This window comes from Siphateles boraxobius, unplaced genomic scaffold (assembly GCF_051911475.1).
Source record: "Siphateles boraxobius isolate OS27281-9 unplaced genomic scaffold, OSU_SipBor_1 19, whole genome shotgun sequence".
In the NCBI taxonomy this organism is placed as follows: domain Eukaryota; kingdom Metazoa; phylum Chordata; class Actinopteri; order Cypriniformes; family Leuciscidae; genus Siphateles; species Siphateles boraxobius.
The window spans coordinates 18,550,955-18,567,177 of NW_027508799.1; the positions used below are offsets into that span (position 1 = coordinate 18,550,955).

General features: G+C 36.7%; 1 protein-coding gene and 1 long non-coding RNA gene across 2 annotated transcripts in view; one reads left to right on the top strand and one right to left on the bottom strand.

The window, feature by feature from the left end:
* Nucleotides 1–16,223, top strand: part of LOC143741709 (thyrotropin-releasing hormone-degrading ectoenzyme-like) — a 139,465-nt gene that overhangs the window by 55,451 nt on the left and 67,791 nt on the right. The window contains exons 4-5 of the mRNA XM_077234036.1: nt 5,312–5,466; nt 15,592–15,705. Of these exons, the coding sequence (XP_077090151.1) occupies nt 5,312–5,466; nt 15,592–15,705 (269 nt within the window). The remainder of the gene's footprint in view (nt 1–5,311; nt 5,467–15,591; nt 15,706–16,223) is intronic.
* Nucleotides 776–5,399, bottom strand: LOC143741725 (uncharacterized). Its single transcript, XR_013205208.1, has 3 exons — nt 5,270–5,399; nt 1,038–1,100; nt 776–899 (listed from the first exon to the last, which is right to left on the bottom strand). It is a non-coding gene; the product is annotated as an uncharacterized LOC143741725 (long non-coding RNA).

Genomic DNA, 16,223 nt, shown 5'->3' on the forward strand with positions numbered 1-16,223 from the left:
AATAAATATACAATAATATAAAAGCAAAAAAATCAGCAAGTGTGAAACTTAATTTTGCTTCATTATTCAAGTTCTGCGCGGCGCTGCACAGACCGATCAGTGTATGACATCAAAGCACAGCGAGAACGATTCAAAAGCATACGGAGCCGTCAGCTCTCTAATCGTTCTCGCGGTACTGTGATGTCATACAACGATCGGTCTGTGCAGCGCCGCTTCAAGTCAAACAAGCCTATTGACTGCCATTTTGAGTGAGTCAATGAATCATTTACACAACTGATTCATTTAAAACACTGATTAATTCAGTAACTAATAAAGTGACTGCCATTATGAGTGAGTCATTGAATCATTCGCTCAACTGATTAGTTTACAACGCTGATTCATTCAGGAACGGCACTGCTTTGTGTGTGACTGTGAGATGTGCAATATTCTGCTGCTGTTAATAATTTTTTTTGTTAATATAATAAACAAACATTAATTTTTTTTAAATAATGTAGCAAAATTAAGTTTCACACTTGCTATTTTTTTAATATTATTGTATATTTAGTAAACAACACACTTGCTCCTGTGATACTGGTTAGATATACAACTGTGTGTATTATAGAAGGTCATATACCTGGTTATAATGACTATTTGTTACAGTTGTAGTAAATGGCATGTTTGTCTCTTAACACTCTTTGTTTCTTTCACTAAAAGTACTGTTAAGGTACTTTGATATACTGAAGGATTATCATATTTACTTACTAGTTCTGGGCCTTGAGGTGTCTAGACAGGGTTTTCTGGTATTGATAAGTCTTTGTATCTTGAAAGTCCTGACGGAAAGTTGAGTTGAAGTACATCTCTGATTATGGTACTTTTGTCTTTCTCTTCAAAAGCATCAGTCGTGTAATTGCTGTATGAGACTGTATAAAAGCCCAATTAAAAGAGCATCAAGTCTCTCATCCATAAACCACATTAACAATGGCTAATTAAACCTGCACTCTCTGATTCTGATTTACTTGCTGAAGTCATTTAATAGAGCAGCTCTTTCAGTCTCTCACCTTTGCGTTGCAGTTTCCATTGTTCTTTGCCTCTTGAATGAGCTCGTCACTCCATCATCATCTCTGTAAAGGTGAAACATTAATCGTGTGTGAACGTACAGTCCTAATGGGGTCTCGTCATTATCAGGGAAGCGTTTCGAAATTCTTTTTTTTATTTTCATTCCACAGCTCCGAAGATGCTTTAGTTGCCATGACATTGCAGCTTCCCTCCAAAACTCTGCAAGTTGCTTTCTGATGAATTCATGAAACATGCAAATAAGGCAAACACACACACTAGCCCGGCGGATAATCATGTTACAGCTTTCAACAGTTCCTCTTCCTCTGTGGCTGATTATAAGACGTGGATTTAACAGCCCCAGAGGTTTAACTGCTTCTCATTGGCTTATGAATCGTTCCTGAGACGGGTTGATGGAGGTGGAGGCGTTTAAAACAGCTGATTCTCTGTCTGCTGTTTCACTGATACACTGACTTGAGTAAATGAGCTATTTTAAATGTGTTTGGGGAGAAATCTGATTATAGAGCTGTGTATCTTGTTGCTTTGCCATGTCTGGTTTTGGCTTAACAATTCAATGATCTTTGATTATAGAAATTAGATGATAAACGCATTTGATTAAGGTCTAATCCACATCACTTTATGTATGTTATGTTTATGATGCAGTTATCTAATACAGAAGAGCATTTGTCTGTTTTTATTGAAAACAATTTACAAATTAACAACAAGCTTCACATGTAGGCTTGGGCGGTATCCAAATTTTGATACCGTCAAACCTGCTCCCTATTTTACCGGGATATACGGTATTACCGTGACTAATTAAAAATTATGACATAAGGCTCAGACAGCGTCACCAAACTGTTGGCTTGTGCCTACACCGTTCAGAAACTGAATACCAGATCGGGCAAAAAAAAAATAATAAAAAAAAAAATATCAAGGCCAACCCGTGCACGTTGTGTCTGATCCCGGCTGACGGCATTAAATGTTATATGAGCCGTATCCCTATTTAGACTAGACTATTTTTAATACGTGGGCTGTTATAATATGGTGGCGCCAAATAATTTTTTAACCCAGGTGCTGAGGGGGTGGTAGATATAAATACAATTTATAAATGAGCAAAAATTGGACAATTATTAATAATTTAATTATTTCAATTATGACAATTGTATTCATTTTATTAATTAATTTAAATTAAATCAACAAGCAAGAAGTGCATTTGTAAATCCGGTGACACGCGTCCATTGATTTTTATTAATACAACTTTTCTGTCAGTGCTGCAAAGATTAAGTTGACGATCGCCATCTCCTAGTGAACGCATATATAGAGAGAAATGCAGATCATAGATTACATAATCAGAAGGTATAGGCTAGCCTTTTTCTTTTCGTTTTGAATTGTTTCGTTTAAAGAAATTGACGATTGATATCTCCGTAGTGAACGCGCCTATAGAGAGAAATGCACATCATGGATTAATCAGAGAGTATGCTGCCTATATTTCTTTTCCTTTTGAATTGTTTCATTTAAAGAAATTGACGAATCACCATCTTCATAGTGAACGATAGAGAGAAATGCACATCATGGATTACATAATCAGAGAGTAGGCTAACCTATTTCTTTTCGTTTGGAATAGTTTCGTTTAATTTGATGATCGCCATTTCCGTATGAACGCGCATAGAGAGAAATGTACATCATGGATTAAATAATCAGCGAGTGGCCTATTTGTTTTCGTTTTGAATTGTTTCGTTTAATGAAATTTCAAGCTTTATTTAGATATCTGTCATGTCTGTGAGACATACACTGAGTTTCGGTTAATTTATGATGAGATTTCAATGCAAGTGACCGCGGCGCGCCAGCCCACGATCATGTCATGATTATGTTGTCTGCTATATTTGATTCTTATTTATTATTGGTTGATAAAAAATAAAAAATAAAATTAAGATACAATTTATACAAAACGAAATTCACTTTAAAGAAAGGCCTTTTACAAAATTTAACTTAATTAAGTGGTCAATGTCTGACTCCCGATGCATCCCATCTTACTAGTGCTGTTCAGTTTTATCAACGTAAAAAAAATAACATTATAATATTTTTACAAATATAAAGTAATGCGCTTATTTAATGAACTCGGGGCAAAATGCATCCTCGCAGCAGTGAGTGGGTGGTTGTTTCGGAGATGCGACATTAGGTTAGAGGGGTTTCCATCTCTCGTGGTCACCTTTTTTATTGCAACATTTACAAATTGCCTCGTCAGTATTTACCCTTCTCTCTCTCTCTCTCTCTCTCTCTCTCTCTCTCTCTCTCTCTCTCTCTCTCTCTCTCTCTCTCTCTCTCTCTTTCTCCTCCACACTGTCACTTGATGACAACTACATAAGCATTTTTAGGCATTGAATAAATTATATTTATATATTATATATAAGTGCCGGTAATGACGGTATTGAAACTGATACCGTTGCTATTTTAAGACCCCGCGGTATACGATATTACCGAAATACCGCCCAACCCATGTACATTTAAGTGTATCTTTAAGTGTCAACTTACAGTAAATTAATAAAATGTATACATTTTGGAATGAAACTATGCCCTCTACGCACTGGCGTAGCCACGGGTGTGCCAGGGTGTGCCGGTGCCACCCACAGTGGCAGCTGGCACACCTAAAATAGATGCAGAATTATTTTTTAAAGTTTTAATAAAAACGTTTCCTAAACTTGGCCTATTGTTGTTTACTTAAAATATGTGTACGTTTAAAATGTATTTTAATTTTTAAATTATTATTTAAACAAAATAATGTTAACAAAATATCTGCCGACATTCGGACTGCCAACCAATCCGAAGAGCCGCTGACTGGTAATACGGTTGTGCTGTTGAGTCTCGCGCAGCCTCATGAGGACAAATGGAAACAAATTAGCGCAGATCACACAAAGAAACTTTATGAACATAGAGCGGTTAAAAAATGAATGTGGAGTTTTTTATATTTATAACATATGATATGATACATACAGTTAAGCAACATCACGTGACCACTAGTGCTGAATACCATCACGACTGAAAATATGACACTGATTTCATATGACAGTTCAATAAACAAGTAATTAATATCAAGTCACTTACATTTTAGACACAATATTGACTGTTCTATTTGAGCAGCGAAAACAGTTCCAAACAAACATCCCAAGAACCACAGCGCAGCTCACCTGAACACGTAACTGCATTGAATGATTCATTCAGCGCTTTGAATGCATCGATTGAGTCAAAGATTCAATGACCTATTAAACAACTGCTTCATTCCTTAACGATTTAGCCGTTTGAACGAATCATTTGAATAAATGACTCAATAACTCACTCATTAAGACGAACACCTGACGCCCCCTACTGGTGGTTTAGTTTCATGTTTAAAAGTAGGCTATAATTCTTTCCAATATGTCATATTTGTATCTTCAAAAAATATTTAAAACAATCTCATAACATTATTTAATGCAGTTGTAATTTTTCAGTGTAAATTAATTAATTTTATTGGTAACAGCATAGTGTCTTATTATTTCAATTGAATTTATTGATCAAATCTAAGAATTTAAAATGAAAGATGAAGCATACATTTAAACCGATTTCTGGATTTGTACTTGGACAAGAGAATGGCCGATTTACTTGTTCTAAGGACAAGCACATGTAAAGCCTTAATGTTGAGCCCTGAGTTATATTTTATATACTGTAGGCCTAGTATTATGTTTATGTGGCAAGCCAGTTTTACACATCAGCCCAGTCTATTCTGTAAAGTTAGTGATACGCCGGGTCCGAGTTTATTTGCACATTAATTTTACAATAAATGTGGCACACCCAATTTTTCTTATGCACACCCAGAAACGCTTTTCTGGCTACGCTACGGGATTCATAGTAATATGATTGACTATGCAACATCATTTAGACATTATCTTTTTGCTGAACGCCAAGAAGCAAATATTAACAAATATCCATTTTCCAATTATCGTTAGTGTACAACAGGGTTAGTAATTTAAGTACAAAATATAATGGAATAGTGTAGACTTTAGTATATTTATTAGTTTCAAGAAAACAAATGTACGCTATGTAACAAATAACTATTACTGGATTTGTTATGATCCATTTATACTGTAAATAATAACGGTTTGTAATGTGTCATTATTTACAGTAAATTTGAATGAACCAGCTGCTGTTAGAGCTACTTTGGGTACACAACAGTTTTTGTTAACTTGTATTTCAAAACACTTACTTGTTAACATGTATTAACTTGGATCTTCGTCACTGTGTGCAGATCTCCTGGCGGTGCCGAAGCATCCGTATGCAGCCATGGAGAACTGGGGCCTGAGTGTGTTTGTGGAGCAGAAGATCTTGTTGGATCCTGACGTCTCCTCCTTCTCCTATCAGATGGAGCTCACCATGGTGGTGGTGCACGAGATCTGCCATCAGGTAAAACACACTTACTGTGGTTTCACATTGTTTTACGGTCAAAATTAAACTTCACCTTGCTGGAAGAAGACAAAACAGATTTATATACAAGCAGATTTAAATACGGGCTGATGTCTGCTCTTTCACTGATACTATCAGATGTGCTAATAATAAATCACAATGGACTGATTTAGTCCAATCTGATCACCTGGTTTGTCAGCGTCACTTTTCTGACATGATGTGCATGAAGTTCCCTATTGTGACTTTCCGAGTAGAAAGACTTTTCTCGGACAAGAAAACATTGGAAAGCACATTATTAGAGAAGAGATGTCACTGCAAGAGGGAGAATACGTTATTTTGATTAAAGATTACAAGGGCCCTCAAATTAAAAATAATAATAATGATGATGATTACGCACGGATAAATCATTTATAATAAATACTGCACTATTCCATAAAATATAAGATATGGCAATTTTGATTTCATGGTGACTTAATTTCATAGGTAATTTTAATTTACACAAATGTAGTTTCTCCAAGTTTTGTGGCATTTTTTTAATCCTTATAGCTGAAAGAAGGAATTCTTCAAAACTCTAAACTACTTGCAATGTATATTTGATTATATATTTGATTGTTAGGTCTCTAATTTATTGGTATGAATTATTTGTAATTCTTTTGTTTTTCTTTTATGTATTTGTTTGCGATAATGTTCTCTTTCAACGAAAGATGCTTGAATGTATGTAACAATAATGTAGCCTAATGTTTGTTATTTATTAAATAGAGGCTTAATAATGGTAGTTTGAGGCGTATCATCAGCAACTGTTCTAGCAGGAATTCAGTTAAGGAGATAACAATAAAGGAAATTGATCGAAAACGAATTTCATTACGGATTAACCGTGTCTGGTCAATGTGCACTGAAAACCTCAGCTCAGTTCGTTTAATTGTAAACGTTACTTAATAGCACCTTTCTATGAAATGCACCTAAAAATAGCTCACAAAGTGAGTAGCTGTGGGGAAAGTTCTCGACCCAAGCTGCCCAAAACATGAGAATGATTAATATATTAAGCGCATAAACAAACTCGTATAACGTTAGCCTAGCATAGCTTGCTCGCCCTGTCAGGCAATATTATCATTCTGCAGTCCCGGAGGCTGCATTTTCAGGACCCCACTTCTAGGACCGCATTTCTAGGACGCTAGTTTTTTGTGACAGCGCCACCTACCGAGTCGGAGAACCGCAGTCCCAGGAACGCATTTCCAGGACCCTAGTTTTGGAGGACCGAAAAAAGTGCCACCAAGGCAGTATTTCCACCCAATTTTAACTTCATTAGAGTTTTTTTTTTTCAAGTTTTATTACACCCAAATACTACTTTCTTTATTGCAATTAAACCAGGTTCCTAGGAATGTTGAGAAATTATTGGGTCTAAGTAGCATACTATATAACTCAAGTAAAATAAACAAGGAATCACGTTATAGTCTTTTCAGTCACTAGATGGACCACATTTTCAAGTACAGAGGGAAGACAAGGATGACTCTGGGGGTAGATTTAAGATTGTGTATTTTACAAAATAATATATAACAGCTGAACTTGAACACACAAAATATTTTACAAAATAATATATAACAACTGAAATTGAACACACAAAATATTTTACAAAATTATATATAACAACTGAAATTGAACACACAAAATATTTTACAAAATAATATATAACAACTGAACTTGAACACACACAAAAACAAATTTGATCATGACGTGAACCACATAGACAGAACTTCAATGGATGGACAAACACATGGACAACATCATCACTGACTCCTAAGAGAGAGAAAGAGAAGTGAATTAAATAAGGAACATTTAGTTGAACATGTTCTACTCTCTAATTTTAAATTTCATATTTAAAAGATCCAACAACCAACTTTATAAAACCATGTCAAAATGAAGAGATGTACACATAACATGTATTGTGGGTAACGTTAAACAGGCTGACTGTGAGCACGTGACAGTGAAAACATTAAGATTATTTTAACTGCATTAAAATGGAATAACAGTGAGTAATTAACGAACATGCTATAGTTTATTGTGCTGTAAATAAGTCAACACAGGCTTATCATGCAACAGTTCCGTTTAATGAACGTGCTAACAATTCATTTTCCAGCTAGGCTAATGATGGCTATGCATTCAAGACTGTTCAGCAAATCACCAGCACGTTGGCAACGTTAACTTTCCAATGAAATGCATCACAATTGTTTTTAAAGTTAAACAAATAAAAATCTATTCGCATTTGATACTCACATTCTGAATGTCATCCATCTTCGCTGGTCCTCTAATTCGGTAGGTGGCGTTGTCACTAAAAACCGAGGGTCCTAGAAATGCGGTCCTAGAAGTGGGGTCCTGAAAATGCAGCCTCCGTTTTTGCAGGCAGATGCTACTCCAGTCAGGTGCTCTGGCAGAGATATGTGTCATGTTTAATGCGTGAGACATTTTTTCCCCAACGCAGTGAGCGCATAACTTACATTTATTGTTTATATCCTTGTTTGTAAATGTTATAAATTCACATGAGTATTTCCATTTTGCATTTAGACTTGTCCTGCTGACACTGACAGCAAGCGAATCTCCGTCAAACTTCACAGACTTTACTAAACGAGCGCGAGCAGGCGCATGCGCATCGAACAGACGGAGTGCGTCGGATAAATGATGCACTAAATTCTGATTAATGTATTAATTTTAATAAATTTTTCTTGTTTGTCATTCGATTTAGGTTTACAATTCTACATCTACGGCAAGAAATTGTATTTTAATCATGACATAAAGGATTAGCATAATTGAGTGATGTCTCTTACGCTAGGCCTACAGATAAAAATAAAATAAAAATAATAAGGCGTTGATCCACTTGCAGAAGACAGAGAAAGAAAGGAAGGCAGAAAAACTCCAGGAGAAAAAAACTCCGGGAGTCTGAGAGTAACAGAGAGTGTTTAGATGGTCAGTTGTTGAGTTAGAGGGGAGAACAGTAGCAGATGTAATTGGACATCTGGAGAATTTTATGCACAATTCATATAAAAAGAGCTTTACGCATCACCTCCATTGGGATTGTGAAAGTAAAGATTTCCTTACTCTCTCTCTCTCTCTCTCTCTCTCTCTCTCTCTCTCTCTCTCTCTCTCTCTCTCTCTCTCTCTCTCTCTCTCTCTCTCTCTCTCTCTCTCTCTCTCTCTCTCTGTTATCGCACATGCACAAGTCTTTCTTGTGTTAAATAACCTATTTTTCGTGTCTTTGCATCATTGCAGACTATTAGATGCAGATTAAACAAGCAGAATGGGTTAAATGTGATTTTTTTTCTTTTGGCATTGAAATAATGTGCAGCAAGGGACTTTAAGCCCACTAAGGTATCATCGGCATGAATTGAAAAGGAAACGTTGGAATTATTCATCGCATATGATCATTTTTCACCAGCCTTTGTTTGCAGCTCTTATGTTGCTGAGAACCTTGGATTTTAGTGCCTTTTGTTATTGCGGATTATTGATGAGCGTGTTGGAGATGTTCTGCGTTCTCAGTATTGTTCTGGATTCATCTCTTGAATAGTCTTCCTCATATGCTGCTGAATCGCAGCTCTGCATTGTGGTCTAGCTCAAAGATGATAGCCTACAGCATGTCTGCAGTTCTTTCCTCTTTTCTTTTAGTTTGTTTTCTCTTTTGTTTTATTTTTAGGGAGAAGGAAATAAAAGAAAACAATCCCCCCATCTCTGTTTCTGCACAGATAATGCAGCTCTGTCTGAACTCAGTCTGAACCTTGTACAGTAAAACACTCTCACAGGGAGCATGAAATCATGATATTATTTCAGAAACAGAAATAATGTGCATATGTGATCGTTTTAGAGCTGGAATTCATGAGAGTTACCCAGATCCGGCTGTTCTCTGCACATAAAGCCCTGTTTTATGATCAAGAATGATTGAAAAGAAGCAGCAGTGGAGGCTGGAACTATAATATTGTCCAGTGATGATGTTTACAGATAAAACTGAAGTATGTCCAGAGGTGGGCACAAATACATCAAAAACTATTTTGTTACAAAATACAAATACTGGCTCATAAAATGTAACAAAATAAAATACAAAATACTGATGTGAAAAATGTATTTAAATAAAATACAAGTAATTAGTATTTTGAAAAGACAAAAAGTCTTTTTTTTATTACTGAATGGTCAATAGCACAAATAGTAGCAATAACACAAATATGAGAAAAGTGTAAATTCAAAATGGCGAAGAAGCAAAATAAAAAAGTATGGGCATTTCACTAAACCTCTACAGGGCCTGAAATAGCTCCCTCTGACGTAAATGGCATGTATAGCTAAGATCACATCAATGGTGTGGTAGGCTGCCCTTAATAGCAAAACGTGTTTGATGTAGGCTACGTAGCCATATTATCACCGTTACTCTACTCGTGCCTTAAAGGACAAGTTCAGTATTTTACACTTAAAGCCCTGTTTTAAGATCGTTTCTGATGAAATAGAACGGTTAAGATTGAAATTTGGAAAAATGCTGCTGTCCCGAGAATTATCGGTTTCTGTGTTAGCACCCCCCCCTCGGGTGTTCACTGATATGCTCACACAAAAATCGCTGCAAAATATGCTTTCCAACAGGTGTTTTACCATTCGTTGTAAAACTGTGGACCTATTTTTCCAAACGCCTCAAAACCGGACATTCTTCCGCTGAGAGCTTGAATAATAGACACTCCAGCCCAGTTGGTGGTGATAATGCACCTTTGCCAATGTTTGGATAGCTTAGCCTACGATACCGCGACTGCATAACTACAGAAAGAATACAAACAACCCCATTCCCATTTCCGTCAGTGGAGTAATACCGTACCTCACAGAACATCCAATACAAGTCAATGGAGTTGGACAAAAACTATGATAAAACCTGTTGGAAAGCATCTTTTGCAGCGATTTTTGTGTAAAAATAACAGACCGAGAATTTTCGTCACAAAATCAAAATTCCATTTTAATCATAATATATATGATTAATCATATTAATCATAATATGTGTGGTTTTGTTTTACACACGAGACTCTAACTGCCCTGACCGCGTATGCCTTTTCAATAGTAGAATCACGCTGCGTGCGCAATTACTGAAAAACAATAGGATTGATGATTATTTTAGACAAAATTAATATCAATATTTCTCATGTAATACGTTTAAAAACGTGTAAAAACTGCAGATGGTGAACGTTATATTGTGAACACTTTACTTGCTTAGCATGGAGATTTCAGTGGAGTTACGACAGACGCGCTGTTTCATAATAGGTAGGGCCTATGATGTCCTTTTATGAATGACAACACAGTGCATTGGTCTCATAAGGCACAATTATTTTCTCTATAATGCCGTTCAGTGTGCAATATGTGTGTGTGTAGACTGTATATTTGTCACAAAACACTTTACCTTAATGCCATTTTTAAGAGTTCAAAACTCATTCACTTCTTGGAGGGAGCCCGGTCTACAGGGTGTCACGTCATCTTCGTGCATCTAACCTGGACATTGCCATTGCCAACATCAGACCGAAAATATGGCAAAATCATTTACTATGGTGATTTTTCTTAAGTATTTAAGTATTTGAAATACTCCAAATACACTCCCTCAAAATATTTTGTAACAAAATACATTTTAATTTTTCCACACCTGCAAAATACAAATGACAAAATACACTTAAGTAATTAAATACGTATTTAAAATACATTTAATTGAAATACTGCCCATGTCTGAGTATGTCCACTGTCTTGCAGTAGGCATTTCCACTAAATTCACATTTATCTATGCGTACAACACACTGTAAAGCTTAAACCGTGTGTGCTTTTTTCCCTGTGTTTTTTTTGTGAATGAATTTGTACGATGTGTTTTGTAGGAGAAACGGATGATCCCTGACCCTAAATCTAACTGTCACTGGGGCATAAGCAGATCATACAAAAATGTACAAATGAGATTGTATGAATTCATACGAATTAAACTAATTGTCCAAACATAAAATAGTTATGAACTGTTGTGGCAGTGTGTTGTTGCTAACTTAAGATGTCAGATTTAACATTGAAAGCATGCAGTCAGTCCAATTTTAAGCTTTAAACACACAAGCGTGTGCATATGTGATTAAGTGTGCTTATAAATAAGTGAAAGGAGGAGAGACAGAGAGAGTAAAAGACAGAGATTAGCCGTCACACGTATTGAATTCACCGCAAGCTGTTTCACCCTGTTGTGTCGCAGCTCTCTGGAGCTTCTGCTTATCTTTATGTTTTTAATTAAGAAGCCATTTTCTATTCAAACCTTTTCTCTGCTTCAGGATCATGGCCATCATTTTCATATAGAGTTAAATAGCACACTGCTAATTATTTTCCACTGTAAATTACTTTGACTGAGCTCAGAGCATCAGTGTGGGCGGGGCTTGTGCTTATCTGACATATTGATTTGCTCCTTTATTTTGAAAGTATTAGATCAGTCCTCATGCAGCACATGTTCTGTCATACATTAAAAAATCTGTCTGAGCAAGCACTAATAACACGAACAAAGTGCCGGCTTCTGATAAATCACATTTGAATCTCGTCGCTCTCGCGGACTGCCAGTAAAGAATTGATTAGTAGATGATAGATGCTGTTTTCTATTGTATAGGTTTATCCTGTGGACTCTCCTGGCCTCATTTTAATGTCATATACTGTAGCAGCGGATTGTTAATAGATTTGCTGCTGCCAGTGATGGGGCTTATAAGTCACAGACGCTCAATCACTGTTAATTTCTTATCTCATTTCAGCTTCTCAGAATTAAATGAAACTGCCACAGTCCTTCATATGCAGTTATTCAGCCAATAAAACAAGCCTAATAGAGGCCGATGCATCTGATGTTGAGTTTTCTTATTTTCCCACAGATTGGAGAGGTGACATTCTGCCCTCTGGATATGAATATGTTTGGAGAGTGAGGCTTCAGTTCTCATACGTCACAGTTGCTTTAAAAACACATTTAGACATTAAATATGAGTTACACATTAAATATGAGGATAAATGGCTTGTCAGTGGAGGTGAATCTGACTCATGTCTTTTGGCTGGTGTTTTATTCTCTGCTCATTTATAAAAGAAATTGAAATTGAACATGAAATTGGAGATTTTACACTCTCACTGAATTGTGACAAATAAATACATTTTGTCACTCAAAACAGAGAGTTTCAAAATTCTCTGTTTGTAATTTGGAGCAATTTCCAGTTCTAGTTCAGGTTTACTAAGATTCAAATTTGATCCAAATTTGAACAGGATAAACAGTGTGATGATGGTTTTGAAACCTAGTGAGCAGCTACCTTGTCTACTGTCTACACAGGCAGCTGCTTTCTAAGCACAGATCCTCACTGAAACTTAACCTTAAAAGTGAATGATTTGGTAAAGGTAAAGAGCATGAGAAAGTTGATGTCCATGGATCATTTCCAATAGAGTGTGATTTTAACATGGCGTTGGTAAGACTTTACAATACGAATGAACTGTGCATTAATTCATGCTTAACTAATGCACAGATAATCTTGTGTTAAAGAGATAGTTCACCCAAAAATGAAAATTCTGTCAGTATTTACTCACCCTCATGTTGTTCCAACCCCGTAAGACCTTTGTTCATCTTCGGAACACGAATTAAGATATTTTTGATGAAATCAGAGAGCTGGATCACTCCTCCATACTCCTCCATAGGCTTCAAAAGGATTGAAGCTTGCCGGCCTCGAAAAGTTATTAAAGATATCGTTAAAATAGTCCAAGTGACTACAGTGGCTCAATCTTAAGTTTATCAAGCAACGAGAATACTTTTTGTGCGCAAAAACAAACAAAAATGACGACTTTATTTAAACTATTCATTTCCTTCTCTGTTGGCCTCTAGTCAGTTTACGTAGTGTGATTGCGTAGAGCTACGTCACACATAGGCTCACTATTGGCCAACGCTGGTCATGTGGGTGATGCGTGTGACGTACAACAACAGGAGCTTACGCTTTTACACTAGTGAACTGACTTGAGGCCCACAGAAAAGGAAATGAATAGTTGAAATAAAGTCGTTATTTTTGTTTTTTTGCGCACAAAAAGTATTCTCGTCGTTTGATAAACTTAAGGTTGAGACACTGTAGTCACTTGGACTATTTTAACAATGTCTGTAATAACTTTTCGGGGCCTGCAAGTTCAATCCCTCAAGAAGCCTATGGAGGAGTATCAAAAATCAAAAATATCTTAATTCGTGTTCCCAAGATGAACGAAGGTCTTACGGGGTTGGAACAACATGAGGGTGAGTAAATACTGACAGAATTTTCATTTTTGGGTGAACTAACCCTTTAATGTATGATTCACGAAGAACTAAACCATTTATCAATGATTACTGCTTAATCAACTAATAAAGAGTCTGTCTGATTAATAGATCAAGTAATATATTAATTGCTATTAATTAAATGTTTAAAAAATAGAAAGTATTGAAATAGTTCACTTACAACTACTACTAGTACTAATTACTACATAAAGTATACTTGCAAAATATATATTACTTAAATTTAATCAAACAATCTTGAAGTATACTTTCTTTTTTAAAGGGATTTTAGACCGTGATACTTCTGCAGAGATGCAGGTTTGATTCTGGTATCTAACATTCGAACTTGTACAACAATACAGCTTCAGGACTTCTATCTTGTGGTTTTTCAGTTGAGAAAGCAATGACCTTTGCCCTGCAGTCACAAACCTGATCCAGCAGACACACCTTGTCTGAACCTCCTTGTTAAATGTCAAAGAAGGACATTTAAACTCAATTATTCAGGCTTTTACTGTAAGTACACGACTGCCAGTTTGGCTGAAGGCTTCATGTCAGTATGATTATTCAGAGTGATTCTCGGCTGCTTTGGTGTTTTCAAAGACTGTTTTTTTAATGATGCCGGTGAAGGTTTTCTCCTGCTTCAAATTAACAGTATATGCTGCAGTATAGAAACTTTTCCCTGCATGAATCCCGTCAGCGTATCTGTTAATCAAGCAGAATCCCTCTGTTTCAGCTTTCTTCTCACAGACATTGTTGAAGGCGTAATTGAGCGAGGGTCTTACGGCTCGTACTGTTCACTGACATACTAGAGTTGTTGAGCTATCTGTGTTGTTCCTCAAGGTTTCACTGTCTATTTGCTCTGCAGCTTCTGTCCCACAATAAATTACGTAATGTGACTCACTGTCCTGGTTCATTGTCATCAGAACATCTGAAAAATTAGAATAGGGCAGAAAAAGTAACTAGACCTTTGGGAAGCTACTTGATGTGTGACTAGTAGAGAGCTGAGAGCAGGATAACAGCTGTTTCTCTCCACGCTGCGGCTCTTCTATCAGTCCATGTGTCTGAGTCACAGATGAACGTCCCATCAGGCGCTTATGGTGCTCATGTTCAGATGAAAAAGGCCTGACTTCTAGAGGTTTGTGTTTGTGGGCTGCAACAATGAGATCCGGCGTTCAGTAGCACATCTGCTTGAGCCTCAGAGCCTGTGGAAAATATCCAGCTCATTCACAACTGCAATGTTGCATCTTTTCCAGTCAATAGCCCTGTTTTGCACACTGTCATCTGCACACAATGGCAAGGATCATTTGAATAAGTTCTACCTTCCAAATGGTACATTTCATAATCGAATCCTTATTTTTCTCTCTTCTGTTCATTTACGGTGTCATTGGCGGAGGGCCCAGGTAAGAATGCTGTGAAAAAGAAAAATGTGTTTTTAATTGTGGTATCTGTGGGTAATTGATTGTTTAGGCCGCTATTAATCATAGTTCAAAAGCTCTGCCGGGTTCTCAATGTTCTTTGAAGCCGTTTGAGAACAACTTTTCTGTTGGACCACAGTGCAAATGTTTATTAAAAGTGTTGCTTTGTACTTCTACTTCTGAAGGATGATAGTTTTTTTTCTGGTGTTTTGGACTTTTCTAATAGATGAAATATGCTTTTGGTGATACTGGATGAATAGGACAGTCTATATTTTCCTGATGCTCTGTCCAAATAAAGTTTGGTTTCAGTTTACCCATGAACACTTTTTGTACAAACGTTTGTCATAATTCTTTCCAGGTGAACATAAAATTGATTTTTGTAATGGTCCCTGTGATTCTCGGTTGATGATTGATGGTTCATTTCTTTTTTTCTAGTGGTTTGGCGATCTAGTCACACCGGTTTGGTGGGAGGACGTTTGGCTGAAGGAGGGATTCGCTCATTACTTCGAGTACATCGGGACTGATTTCCTCTTTCCCAAGTGGAACATGGTGAGTTGTTGCTCAGATGTGAGAACTGTAATATTCAGTTAATTTCATTAAATGAATCATACATAACTTTGAGTGGAAAAAAGCTTTTATATGAAACAATAGATTATACTGTATATACATTCTTACAGAGAGAGTTTTGATGGTTTTCATGCCATTCAGTCTCCTAAAATAAGTGCAAATTTTCAATGCTTTTCACATACACATGATCTTGAGCATTTCTTCTTGTGCCAAAATTCTTTTGAGCAGAAAACGTCTACGGTTACGTATGTAACCCTCGTTCCCTGAGTAGGGAACGTAGACGTTACGTCGGATGACGACGAATGGGGTTTCGCTTAGAACACCTATCGACTTCGAGTATTACAAAACGAGCCAATGGCAAAGAAATGCCATGGGTCTGCGGAATTTGCATGGCGTAACTCCGCCCCACCTCGTGGGTATAAAAGGAGGAAGCCGGCAGCAAGCAGATATGTTTCTTCGCTGAGGAGCCAAGACTGAGCTCAGGCGATCCCCGCGGTACA